The sequence below is a fragment of the Corvus brachyrhynchos genome, unplaced genomic scaffold, assembly GCF_000691975.1.
Source record: "Corvus brachyrhynchos isolate BGI_N302 unplaced genomic scaffold, ASM69197v1 scaffold26, whole genome shotgun sequence".
Taxonomy (NCBI): domain Eukaryota; kingdom Metazoa; phylum Chordata; class Aves; order Passeriformes; family Corvidae; genus Corvus; species Corvus brachyrhynchos.
The window spans coordinates 1,221,041-1,235,283 of NW_008239324.1; the positions used below are offsets into that span (position 1 = coordinate 1,221,041).

Sequence of the window (14,243 nt, forward strand, 5' to 3'; positions counted from 1 at the left end):
CCCTCGGGACACCTTCGCCGAGGATCCTTAGCACAACATATGATACATGAACACGCGCGGCTGCTTTCCCCTTCCAGGAAAGAAGGAGAGAAGGAGGAAGAGGAAAGAGACAGCCAGCTCCAGAGTGCTCCAGCGCTTTCCCATGTAACCAGCCCTGGAGAACCCCCCCAGGAGCTCCTGCCGGACCCTGCTCCGCGGGCGGCATGTGAGCATCACCTGCGGGGCAGCGTCGCTCCCGGCAGCTGCCCCTGCTCGGCTGGTAAGTGACTTCGGGCAACTTTCCTTGCAGTGCTCGCACTTGGCTGACTTGGGGTAAAAAAAGTGCTTTTTAATCTCCAGAGACTACGGACAAAACCAGGGGTTTGTCCTTGAAAGGAGGCGGGGAGTGCTTCAACTGCTGCCCCGCTCCCAGCTGATAAGACACTTTCTGCCTGCTTAAAAAAGTTTTCTCCGCGGTGGGCAAAGGTTTCCCTCCAACTTCTCAGCAATTTGCGGTGGCGCGAGGTCGGGTTGATAACAATAATCATCATTTAGACAGCACTTTCCCACTTAAGGCATTTTGTAAACCTCTCCCAGATAATCCTTGCAATCCCCCCGAGAGGCAGAACGGGCGTGCAGCGAGAGGCAGAGGAACCACGATCTGAGCAGTCCAGTTAAAGCAATTAGGAACTTTGCATCCAGCTGATGGCAGGTAATTGACCACTCCATCTCTAATAACTATTAAGCAGCTTAGTTGAGTCAGCGCGTGGTTAAGGGTTTATAGAAATAAGAAAGCGAAGCGACAACGACCGGAAAACACCGATCTAACGATGCCCTAGACCTCCCGGGGAAGAGCCCGAGGTGTTCCCTGTTGGATTTGCAGGCATCCGAGGCTCGGTGATAATTATGAATGAGGCTGTAGCTCTGCTCCGTGCCTGTGTTGCCAGACAACCAATGAGGCTGCAAACCAAAGCTCATTCACAGACTGCAGGTTTCGGGAAGAAGCACAGAGGTGACTTGTACTTACAAAACAGGCACTCATTAATTTTGTGGTTGAGGAAAGTGGCTGGAAACACCTTTTCTCTTGCAGTAACCTCTGCTATGTTTTCTCCTCCTCCCTGTATCTTCTGGCTGACAGCTCCCCCTGCTCTGATGCCATTCTGCATGTCCCGGTGAGAACTCTTAGAGATGCCTATTCTCTCCAGAGGCAGTGACCAAGACTATAGTAACATTAGCTACAACTCGTGTAATTCCTTGAGCCACCTCCTTCCCATCTGCGTGGAAACCCCTTCTGTCAAGGGCGTCCATTACCAGAGAGCCAGGAGGATTTACCACCCTGAACAAGTGTCTGCAGTTGATCTAAAGACAGAGATCATGATCAACGTCGGAGGCATCAAGTACCTGCTGCCTTGGAGTACTTTAGATGAGTTTCCCCTGACCAGACTGAGCAAACTAAAGCTTTGCAGCAGCTACGAAGAAATCATCCAGCTGTGTGACGATTACGATGAAGACACCCACGAGTTCTTCTTTGACAGGAACCCCAACGCTTTTGGGATGATTGTCAGCTTCCTAGCAGCGGGGAAGCTGATGCTCTTGAGAGACATGTGTGCCTTGTCTTTCCAGGAGGAGCTGAGGTACTGGGGCATTGAGGAATCCAACCTGGAGAACTGCTGCTTTCGGAAACTGTTCCAGAAACTGCAGGAGCTGGCCGAGATACGCAAGGAAGAGGAGCTCCGGAGGAGCAAGGAAGCCTCGTGCGTCTTGGATGAGAAAACCAGATTTGGACAGTTCATGAACAGACTCAGAGATATGGTGGAAAATCCCCAGTCAGGACTGCCAGGCAAAGTCTTTGCTTGTCTCTCCATCCTCTTTGTGGCCACCACAGCTGTAAGCCTTTGTGTGAGCACAATGCCAGACTTAAGAGCTGAAGAAGACAGGGTAAGTCAGTCTTTTTTAACTGGTCTAACCACAGAATTAATGAAACAGTCTGTGGCAGAAAACGCAGCAATGGCTTAAATTAGTTCTATCATTTTCAAGGTGATATCATGTTAAGAATAATGGGAATAAATATTGTACTGATTTTTAGCTAAAATACAAGAAAGCTTTTGGACAGAGCAGATATTTCAGCTCTCCAGTATAGGACTGCTTTTCCTTCTTGAGAAGCAGCTGCCAGTGTAAGATTAACTTGTTAGCACTGAGACTCTCAAACTGACATTGTGGAGTTTCCAAGATGCTTCACTCTCTAGTTACAAGCAGTCTCTCCTTTGGACACATCAGCTACAGAAATATTTTCCTCTGACATCTTTGCTTTTAAAACAGCTGGGTACCTTCCCGTGTGATAAAAGATTCAGGTGCTTAAAGAGGAAGAAATATTAATTAATTTTTATATGTTACATTTCAGAAGTTGCATAAAGATTGAAGGATGAGAGGCAGATAAAGTATTTTTGCACATGCTGATACTTAAAAGCTGTGCCTCCAAAAATCACAATTCCATGCTGAGAGAATCCTGTATTTGCCCCACATATATGTAGATATTGTAGGAGCAATACCAAACACTATCTGAACTGCTAACTGCCTTTAAACCCTTCTCAAAGAACTCATCCACATTAATTCAGGGCAAATAAATCAAGCCCATATCACACATAAAGGATCTTCTCCATAACATTGCTGTAAATATTTCAGCATTTAAAAGATTTATTTTTGTAATAATGAACCAGAGGAAAGTCAGAATCCAAAGTTATTTCAGACATGGCAACGTCCAAATTCATCAAATAACCTTGACTAATCTCTATCATGAATCCTGCGCTTCATTTGCAAATTGCCCTTCCAAAAGTGCTGAGGAAATCTGTGTGAAATAAACTCCCTGCTGTAAGACAAGACACTCCTCAGAGTGTCATATATTGATGAACAAAGTCATTTTTACATTTATAGCACAGCCTGGTGTGTACAATATAAAAATCTGTACCTATTTTACTGCTCAAGCCCTTGGTCGAAGCAGCCTTGTCATGGTTAAAATGTGTCCTGGTATTTGATGTCTCTGAGTAAAACTGAGGATTGCGCAGAAGGCTGAAACCTAAGATCATTCCCTGTTCCATTTTAACCCCTTGGATACTAACTTCCATTTGCTCAGGAAGGCTCTAACCTTTCAGGAATAAGCCTGGTGCTCTTGCAGTCTTCCTCAGCTATTACTTTTTGGCTGAAAAAAGGAAAAACTGTGTTCACAGGAAAAGCTGTTAACACTGTTCCAATGCTTCTTCCAAGGAAGCACTTTAAATATAGAACATCCTTCTTCCAGCTTGATGTACAAACATTACAAACTCTGCTCCAGCAAGTGCTTCCTACTAACTTTGTTAATGGAAGTGGCTTGATGCTTTTTATCTTCATTTCCCAACCACTGCAGAAAAAGCTTTGATAAGTAAGTCCCATGCAAAAGAACCAGCACATGAGCAGAGCTCAGCTAGATGTAAGAGGTTGTGTGTTTTAAAAATAATTAACTAAGTTAGAAAGAAAAGCATGCTGAGGGTTATAAGTGTGTCTGGGAGCTGCAGTGAAGCTGCTGCTCCTGGATTTCCTATAAAACACGGATGACATTACCTCTTAATAGATTTGCATATATACTACTACTTTAAAAACAAGCAAACTGCATCAAAACAATCTCAAAAGATGGATTGGTTCAAGTGCAGGGGAGAGGATGAAGGATGAACTTGAGGAAAGGACCACATTTGTCCAAATATTTGGAAATATTCCATTGTTTACACTTACAGCACCAGCCTAATGCACTTTGTCATCATGCCCCAGAAGCACAGAGTATTAAAAGTCCTATTCTTTGAATTATGTGATGTTCTCCCAGAGGAAACAGAGGGGAATATATGAGACAAAAGAGTCATGCCTTGTGGAAAAGCAGAGAATCTGAACTACTAAAGAGCAGTGTCTGCATCCGTAGATTCCCATCCCTAAATTCTTAACCTGCAACAACTATGATTTTCTTACTGGGATCTCAAAAGAGCATTTTAACTAGAGCTGGACAGATAACTCCATGAAGTTAATTGACTAAAATTAGGACTTCTTGGCTGCAGCTGAGTCATATTCAGCAAATTGCAACTCTCCGTTGATTTGTAACTCAGAACTGTTCACTGACCTCAGACAGGGAGTGCAAGGTGGGGCCACATTTACCAGGAACCTAAGACAGGCATGCAGGATCTGAAATTTTTCCTTTTTGGGCTGAACACAAAGATGATTCGATATCTGGTTGCCCAGTGACAGAAAACAGTCAAATTCCTTCACAAAGTTTCTGAACAAACTGAAATTCCACACCTGAATTAAAAAATGCCCTGTCCTGAGGTTTATTCAATTCTGAGTTAAAGCTTGCAAAGCCTCTGTGGTAAATGTCCTTAAAAGTACTTCAAGGATCCATTTTCCAATGTCACCAACACTGGAAATTGAATTTATCCGTATTATCCATTCTGAAAAACAGACAAAAAAGGCTTTACCTCTGCTGCACATGTACCACTCTAGGGTCCTGTTCCTCCTCGTCACAGCCTCATTAAGAGAGTGGAAACTGGCTGGACTCCAGCTCAGGAAGGATCAGAATAAAAAAAATAAAGGAAAAAAAAAAAAGGAAAAATAATGCAAGGTGACTTCCACTTCACTCACTTGGCTCAGAGGCTGCTGATCCCACCCTGCAGGCACAGCAGATCCCTTGTTCTTTTAGCAGCTGCTAAACCAGGTCTGCTCAGAAAGGAGAAAAGCTGCCTGGGCAGGCAGAAGAGCAACCAGGAGTCCTCACTATGTGAGGGAAAGTGAAAACTCCGGTCTGCCTCCGGGAGAGGGATGGCAGGGAGCCAAGAGAGAGCATCTGCATCAGGGAAACCCAGTCACCCTGGCAACCAGAGGGGAGGGATGGAGCCATCGCCAGGGGCAGCAGAGGGGAGCGGAGGGGGAGCTTAAAGTCAGGAATGCAGCTGAAAGCGAAATAAAGAAGGAGTTCTTGTACCTGGCACCATGAACACACTCCAGAATACGTCAAATGGCATTTAGGAACCTCCTCAGGAAAGCAAAACACAGAGATTTGGGCAAACAGTTCTGTAAGTTTATATCACATAAGCACACGCCGTGAATCCCCACCCAGAGAGAACAGCCCCAGGTGAAGGGTGCACCAAAAGTTCAGCAAAACTGTAGAGCAGCAAATGAACAGCTCTGGTGAGCTCAAGTTTAAGTCTGACCATGACATAAATGCACAAAAGGTTTTATCACTTATGAGGCTAAGGAAAGAGGAGTCATCAGTAACAAGGTTCTGTTATTTAGGCATAAAACAATGGAATTATCACATTCTCCAGGGGCAATGTATCCTTGACCATAGCATTTGCATCTGTTCTTTATGGAGATCAAACTGTCTTTGGTTAAGAAGCAGATTTAGTATCATCAATGTGTAGTAATTGAGGCACGTAGAGATAAGAAAAAAGGCATATTTGGAGGTGAGGAAATCTGTTTTTGTTCTGACCAGGCAGCTTGAGAGAACTGCAAATCTGAACTGGAGACCAAGCATACAGAACACGAAAGCTGAAGTGACAAAATTCACCAGTATTACCCTCAAACGAAAGAATTCAGATCATCCCACTAGAGACAAGGCAGAAGTCCCACCAAAGTCCCCCAAAAGTCCCAGTCCCACACAAGAGTTACAATCAGGATCTAAGGGGGGGTCACTGAAACAGTCACTGCTCAGCACATCCAACCCAAAGGAAGAAAACATCATTACACCAGAAAACTGTGGAATAAAACCACTGCAGAAGAGTCTGGAGAGGGAGAACACTTTGAAGTACTCTTGGGACTTTCCTTAGGACAAGACATTTCATTTAATGAGTCCCTAAAATTGGCATGCTCTAGAGAAATGACTCAGCAGAAAGGCTACAGCAAGGTCTGCACTTCAAGAAGGCAGCAAATTAAGGTCGGGGGAAGAAAACCCCCAGATATTTCTGTTCCCTGACCTTGTTACTACTAATTTTTGTATTTGCTCTTAGCTGACCTTGAGAAGCTTGATATTGCTTTAGGTATTTTATAGGACCTAATGACACATGACCAACATGAGCTGCAACCACTGTTGTTTCATGTGAAGATTTTATCCTGAAATTCACAATACTCATTTTTTTTAAAGCTTCTTTTCCTGGGATCATTTGATTATGTGAAAACCAAATTCCCTTTAAAAGAGTAAGCTTTTAGTCTCTGATTGCACTCTAGAATCCAGAAAACATGAACAGATGAGGAGAACCCAGTACTTAACACATAGAACTACTTCTAAATTATTTTTTTTTTTGTTCCACACCATGATTCTGGAGGCCCTGATTAGTTTTTTTCCGTGCTTGATGCTGCTGAAGTTTTCTGTATGATACCAAAGAATATTTGGCTTGCACACTGGAGGAAACTGCCAAGAAGCAAGTTTTCTTTAAAACTGGAATAATTTTACTTTACAGGGGAAAAAACCCAATTTATTTGCCTTACTGTGAAGAGAAAGAAAATGCAGTGCTCATTTAAAGTGTAAGACTATAAAGGCATATGTGTACATGCCTAGCTATAAATACACTTCTATATACATATGACTTGAAATTACTTAGAACAAAATAAAGCTTTGGCTTTATTGCATCTGCTCAAGCACTTTATTCTGGGTTTTTATCAGGTCACTTTCTGTAGACAATCCCTCTCCTAAATTATCCAAGAGTCCAGGGCAATTTTGATTCCTTCTGACCATTTTGGTCAGCAAGGAGTGTAGGAAAATGTGCTTCACTGGAGCACCAAAAACCTCCTGGTCTAGGTGTACTCAGCACAGCTGATTTATGTGCTCCATGGACTGAACTAGCTAAATTAATAATGATTGAAGAAAGATTAAATAAGAAGCCACTAAACAACAGAAATCAGAATGTTCAAGCCTGGGACTTTGATGTATATTTATTTATAAATTATTGGGATCTTTATGGGATCTACCCTTTTTTGAGGTCAGAAACACCAGGAGCTTTGACCTTCAAATTGCACCATTATGTTAAGACCCTGATTTCAGAGTTCCACATGATAAGTGACCATTTCCCAGGCACCCCCACCCAGAATTGCATAACTCAGCACTGAGTCTGTTCTGTACAACACTGATAAAGTTCGTATCACTTAAGCCCTGCTCTCCACAGCCACTGCGGGGGTGGTCGCCGCTGACCATCTGGGCCCCAGCTCACCCCCCCTGCCACACAAAATAAGTGTCTGCACAAACTCCTGACCCTCCAGGGAGGGAAAGGATCCTGCCTGGCTTTCCAAAGCCATGGTCCAGTGTTCAGAAAGCACAGTTAGACATTATTAGTTTGCCTTATGCTCATCCCCTTTTGGCTGTGTTCCAGCAGCGCTCAGGCTCTGAGCTTTGCACGCCATCCTGGGGGGACACCCAGCTGTTCCAGCTGTTCCAGCTGTTCTGCACTGGGCAGTGCACCAACAGCTGTGCCAGCACATGTGTCCCTCACTGGGAACCAGGATTTCTTTCCCCTCTTGCTGCTTTTAGGGTTGTAATCGTTACAAAGGGGCCGAAGCCTGTTCACTCTCCTCACCTGACTCACCTCAGGGGGCTCAGCACAGATGAGTGTTTAATAAATGCCTTCTTTGGGAAGATGGGTGTTCCCCTTCATGGAGCCATTCCATCTCTGCAAAACTCTGTTTGAAATGAATTCATCCTCCAAGTTCCTTCCCACAGTGTCAGCACCTCCTCTGAGCACCAGTATTTTCCCTAATAACAGATTCAACCATATTGGGGACCCTCTGTACTCCCTGTACTAAACAGTTACAATAAGAAGGAATTTCTGTCCCAAAGAATTTACAGTACAGTGAGAAAAGAAACAAAGAAACAGTAATAGGCAAAACGCTTTGACCAGCAGCAAAATTGTCAGTTGAAGGTTATCCTCCCACATCCCAGATATCCTCCTTGTCATTTTGATTATACCACTCTTCACAGTTACACAATTAAGTCTGCTAGATTCCTTACTAGAAAAACAAGAAAAAGTTTATTCTTTCTCACCTTTCCCCTAACACCAACACTCTGGAGTCCTGCTTTAAATCAAATTCAGATTCTTCAGACTGACTCTCACAGTGTTTGCAGACTAAGGATCCAAGTTTAAAAGTTAATTGAAACATTTTATTTTAAGTACGTTTCTGCCCCAGAGGGGATAATTATTTGTTGGACATAGAGCAATAATTTCTTTCTGTCTTCTTTCTAATGTCCACATTAATACAATACCAGTATTAGCTTAGTTTCCTCAAATGTTGTAGTAATTGTTTTCCTAAGGCCAGGCTTCTCTCCCATCAAGTAGGACAAGTGGGAACTCATTGTGTTCTCAGAATATGCAGCACTGCTTTAACAAGCTCATCATTCCCTAAATCAGGTTAGAGTCTCTTTCTCAGCAGCCTGTAACCTTCTGACTTTATTGCATCAACCTGAAACCATAAATCCAGGTGCTGATGTGATCCATAACACAGGGTTTTCAAGCTCTCCCTACCCATCATTTGATTCAGCAGAGCGTGGTTTAATTATTCAAATAGCAGCGTCAATGCGGCCGCAGTGATTCAGCAGAACCTGCAGCACTGCAGCTGGATCCCACAGCCCAGGTATGCAGGGAACACGGATTGGCAGCACATTTCCTAACCAAGCCATCCCTTCACAGCCAAAGGGGATTTCTCCCTTGTGTCTGTTCATTTCCTGCTGCCGGTGGGATAAGAACAGCCTGGAGCCAGCTGGGAACATCAGTTCCCTACTCTAGACTTGCAGCCCGCCCGTATTCCCACTGCCTTGGATCTGTGGGCAGGCAAGAGCGTGAACCAAAGCTTGTTTTCCCACTATCCCATTAGTTCATGTTTTCCCTGCAGAGGGAATTGCTCAGGGAGGAGTTCTAGACCAGGATGCACTGCCCAGATTTAACTCTGAGAAATGAAAAAGGCTGGAACACAGCCCCTGACCCAGGAAATGGCAACCTTGGGTTTAGAGAGGAGAATTCCTGCCAGTTTCACTTCTAAATCCTGCACCTAGAGGGCTGACTGGTTTTGGCCAAAGGGCCAGGCTGCAGGAAGAGCAGTCACGCTGGGATAAGTGCTGGACAGCACAAGCTGGCAGAAGGCAGGCTGGGAGCCACAGTACAGGCTGATCCCATCTGCTGCCACTCCAGTGGACACTGGCCTCTGTCCACAAAGCAGTGTGTGCATCACAGCAAGGATCTGAGCAGCAACTTGGCCATGCCAAACAAAACCTGGGCCTGCCAGGATAAATTTAGCAGATGTGAACCGTGACCTTGCATCAGCCACGGAGCCAGGCACGCTCCTGGTGTGACCGGTGATGTTCTGGCAGTGTCCTTCCACTGCAGAGGGATAAGGAGGTGCAGCTCCTGTGTCTTTTAGGACTTCAGGACTCCAGTAGAATGGAGCATATGCTCTATGGGCTCCTTCCCTGCCTGGTTCTGGCTCCATCAGGTACGGGTCACTGAGCACCAGGACTGCCTTTCCTCGGGAGCAACCACTGCTGCATCTCGGGCGGAGCTGGCTGGGAACAGGGCTCAGACCTTTTCAGTCCATTGCTCATTTGTTTTATGATGATGAGCCAGCTGGTTCCCATAAACATGCCCCGGGAATAACAGTGTTTGCACACAGTGCTTCAGTCATGACTTCTAGCTGGGTTCAAGGACTTTTATCAGCTTGGTTCATAAATAACACGAGATGCCCTTCTCACAAGTGTGCTGTGTGAGCAGCATAGATACCTTGCCCTGAGGTACACATTGATTTCCACTCTAAAGCTCTGGAAATATGGCATGATTGTGAAATAATCCAGATACTGATCAAGCTGGGCTTATCAGCAAAGTGTTCTACGAGCATTGGAGGAACTTTTGCTATTTAACTTGGGAATAGATCATTTGACACAAGAAACACTTGTGTCACACTGACACCATCCTGAGCAGTGTTCACTGGCAAGCACAGGAAGGAGACCACGGGAAGTGCTGTAGTTTTGCTTGTTTCACATCTCAGACTCCACCCCGTTTATAGAAGGTGGGAAATCCCAAATTACTCACCACAGCAAACAGGCTCAGATTGATGCCAATAAACTTCCACGTAGAGTCGATCACACCAAGGGCAGAAAGTTGGTACTGATCCAATTTTATCCTCACACAGCTGCAGCACTGCACTCCCAACATAATGGGAATAACAGGATTTCTTTACTTGTACTTCAGATTAAGAGGGAATAAAGGGCAAATATCCACTGCAAAAGGTATTGGGGTAAATCTCTGGCAGTAGGAAAGTAATTGGCGGATCAGGTAATGATTCAGAACAAGTTTTTGATTGTAAAGTGTCTTAGAGTGCAGAAATGTGGGACACAAATGATCAGCACAGAGCAGACCCTGAAGGAACCAGAGTGGTTCCTTGGTACTGTCATTTATTCAATAATAATACATTTTTTTCTTGTCTAGAACACATAAAAAAGTGAGCAGCATCTGGAAACCAGCATGGATAGATGAGAGATACATTCTGCAGGGGAAATTCTGATTCAGACTCCCTGGGCATTACTAAAATTATTGATGCATGTAAAGATATTATGTTCACTAGATGAGATTTATACCTGTTGTAAGTTAGGTTAGCACTGCACAATTCTAGGATCTGATTTTGTTTTTTATCCTAGATGTCATTACACTTAAATTAATGTTTCCTGACAAATTAAGAGGCCAGATAATTTATCTCTTTTTATCTTGTGAGTGGCACATATCTCAAGCGCATTTAGCTGGAATTCACAATTAGTGAACCAATTTCTTTTTTGGTGCCCCATCCCTGGAAGTATCCAAGGCCAGCTTGGACAGGGCTTGGAGCAACCTGGTCTTTAAGGTCCCTTCTATCCAGACCATTCTTGGATTCTGTGAGTGGAAAACAGAAGCCAGGGGAGTTGCCTTGGGCCACTGTTTCCTCGGGCTGTTGAGGGAACTGGGCTCAGTACTGTTCTTCTGTTTGTTCTTCTATTTGTTCTTCTATTTTGTTATGAACCTATATTTTTTTCCCATTTAAAGAGAAATTAACAGAAATATCCTAACATGAGCAATCCCACTGTAACGCCATAAACACAACAAGCACATAAGAGAACATGGAAAATAAGCCCCTCTCTTATACACCAGAGGGGAATAATGAAAAGGAAGCTTGAATTGCTGACTATCTCTGGTGGTAGAGGAGCTTGAAACAACTCCTTTGCTTCTTTGAGGTGGTTTATAAGTCTATGAAACCACTCAGTATTTCAGGCATCAGGCTCAGTATACATCTTTTTACACACAAAATACTGTTTCATTCATTGCTGAGCCAAATGTTCATTTCACACAGAAGATCAATACCAGGCACTCATTTTATTACATTTATATCATAGGTTGTAGAATTTCTGCTGGAGGGAAGTTCCATAAATCCTGATAAAGTCTTGCATTGTTGAAAAGTAAATCTGCAGGGTGAATAAAGAGTTACATACTCACTGCTGGGCCTGTCATAGCTGTTCTCCCATCAAAGTCAGTGACAAGTAGAGTACTGATTGAAGCTATGGTGGTATAAAACATGTCAGGGGGTTTTGCTGGAAAAGAACACTCCCAAAAAATAAAAAATAAAAATAAAAATGAAAATAAAAATAATAAAAATAAAAATAAAAATAAAAATAAATAGAACCTCATCTTCCCCTCTTGCTCACAGTCAGCACCACACCAGCTTGGAGCTTTTAGAGCTCCCACTCCACCATGCGTAAAACTGCAGCAGGAGGAGAAAGACCCCGGTGAAAATTTGACCCAAAGATCTGGAAATAAAAGCTCAGAATTCTGCTCTAGTTAATGGTGAGGTGGAGGGAGGGAGTTTGTTGTGGTTTGTGTTGGTAGGTGCTGAACACAAGAATATCCCAAATGTGTCTGGTTTGTTCAGAAAGAGGAATTGTATAGAAGTTGTTGTGGCACAGAGATTTCTTTTTTGGACATTTAGGCAAAAAAACCCTGTCATGGATCAGAGTATTTGGGCCATACTGAAAGTAACTAATGGGAATGTGGTGGCAAAAATATTGAAATCTCCCACTGACACAGGGGCATCAGTATTCCAGTGAGAACAGAGATTTGAAGTCACTGTGCTCTGCCTGTTCTTTGGACAACAGTTCTGAGAGCAACATAAAACACTGAGGTGTAAAAATCCTCAAAACTACTGGGAGAAACAGAAGTCAGCTTTGGTGCTTAATATTTCCTTTTTCCCCCCACTCTTATTTCAACATTTGCTGCTTTTGAACAGGATGTTCAAAAGGATGAAGGATGTTTGAAGAGACTGACATTAGAGAGGGATATTCTACATAAATCAAGTCAGGTGCATTCCATAATATATACAAATGTTCCTAATATATAAAACATTCACATGCAAACTCATGGGATGAAATCCATCTCCCAGTGTAAAGCCAATGAACATGTTCTCATTATGCTGACAGCATAAATTGCCTCCTCTAAGTAAATATAAATTTCCATAGGGAATACTGAGGTCACTGAGGGTGTCAAGAATTAAAAATCTCCCAACCAGTCTCTACATTGCTACACCTTGAAATTTCACACTCAGTCCAAAAGACACCCTACATCTTATTGGTTAAACCTTCCAGCAACCAAAATGTCTTTTCCTCTAGTTTCTAAGGAAGGTATAGGGAAAATCCCATGATGATCTGAGAGCAATGTCACCTGCAAATATCTAAAGGTAAATAAATAACAGATGTACTGGAAATTCAGCCCAGTTAACAAAAAATAAAATAAATCTTGAGGGGAGCAATGAATAATTCAGAGGCCACATCGCTGGAGTGACCAGAGGCAGGTCTGTGCAGAGTCCAGGCTGCAGTGCACAAATAATTCAGGGCTCAGAAAGAGTGAGCACTACATAACACAACTGCTGATTGCAGGCAATCTTACCAAGCCCAGTCAGCAGCTCTGCAAACATCAGTGCACTCCAGCACTGACTGCAAATGGAGCCACAGCCTGACCCGACATGCAGAGCTCTGGCAGGGCCAAGCCTTCATTAGCTTTTGTAGTGTTTCATTTTAGGGGTAAAATATGGCATTGACAGTTTACTGTGCAGAAAGGAAAAATCCCCAAATGGTGCTACAGAGCTAAATTGTTCTGAGGGTTAGGCAGGGTAAAACACACTCGTGAGGGGGGAACCTCAGCTGGCCAATTCTAGAACACAAAAAGACTTGTTACTCCCAAGTGCAGCAGAAAGTGGGAATTACTCAGGACTTAACAGCCTGCATGCCAGGACTTCATACAGAGATGGGTTTCATTCAAGTAGGCTGGAAGAAGCAACACAGTAAAATGAGGCACGTAGAGAGATCTGCTCATTCAGCTATTTCCTGCACTCAATATTCTCTGTACAGCACCGAAGGACAGCTGCCACACTACCTGTGAGCTGCGACTTGTTGATCTCTGGTACCAGCTACTCAGGCAGATCCTTATTGCTTCTCCCTCAGTGTTTTTGGATACTGGTTCACAGACTGTTCTTTTATTTATTTCCCTCTCTGTTTCATGTCAGGGTGAGTGTTCCCAGAGGTGCTATTACATCTTCGTCATCGAGACCATCTGCGTGGCTTGGTTCTCCCTGGAGTTCTGCCTCCGGTTCATCCAGGCGAGGAGCAAGTGTCAGTTCTTCAAAGGACCCCTGAACATCATTGACTTCGTGGCCATTTCCCCCTACTACGCCTCCCTCATCTTCTCCGAGGACGACTCCAGCAAGGAGGAGGACAGGCCGAGCAGCAACTCGTACCTGGAGAAGGTGGGCTTGGTGCTACGGGTTTTACGTGCCTTGAGGATCCTGTACGTCATGCGCCTTGCCCGGCACTCCCTGGGCCTGCAGACCCTGGGCCTCACCGTGCGCAAGTGCACGCGGGAATTCGGGCTGCTGCTGCTCTTCCTGTGCGTGGCTGTCACCCTGTTCTCTCCCCTGGTCTACCTGGCCGAGAACGAGTCCGGCAGGGTGCTGGAATTCACCAGCATTCCCGCCTCCTACTGGTGGGCCATCATCTCCATGACCACCGTGGGCTACGGAGACATGGTCCCGCGGAGCGTGCCGGGCCAGATGGTGGCTCTCAGCAGCATCCTCAGCGGGATCCTCATCATGTCCTTCCCCGCAACGTCCATATTCCACACCTTCTCCCACTCCTACTCCGAGCTGCGCAAGGAACACGAGCGGCTGCAGTCGCGGCTGGACCCGGCGAGAAACGCCCATCGATC

General features: G+C 44.4%; 1 protein-coding gene across 4 annotated transcripts in view; it reads left to right on the top strand.

Annotated features, from left to right (window-relative positions):
• Positions 1-6: 6 nt before the first annotated feature.
• The window catches only part of KCNG4 (potassium voltage-gated channel modifier subfamily G member 4), a 15,396-nt gene continuing 1,159 nt past the window's right edge, over positions 7-14,243 (top strand). For 3 of the 4 annotated variants that reach the window (XM_017741087.1, XM_008638690.2, XM_017741089.1), the window contains exons 1-4: positions 7-259; positions 577-691; positions 1,118-1,917; positions 13,546-14,216. In XM_017741087.1, coding sequence (XP_017596576.1) covers positions 1,168-1,917; positions 13,546-14,216 — 1,421 coding nt within the window. In that variant the 5' untranslated portion in view covers positions 7-259; positions 577-691; positions 1,118-1,167. The remainder of the gene's footprint in view (positions 260-576; positions 692-1,117; positions 1,918-13,545; positions 14,217-14,243) is intronic. The other variant, XM_017741088.1, reaches the window with a different exon arrangement.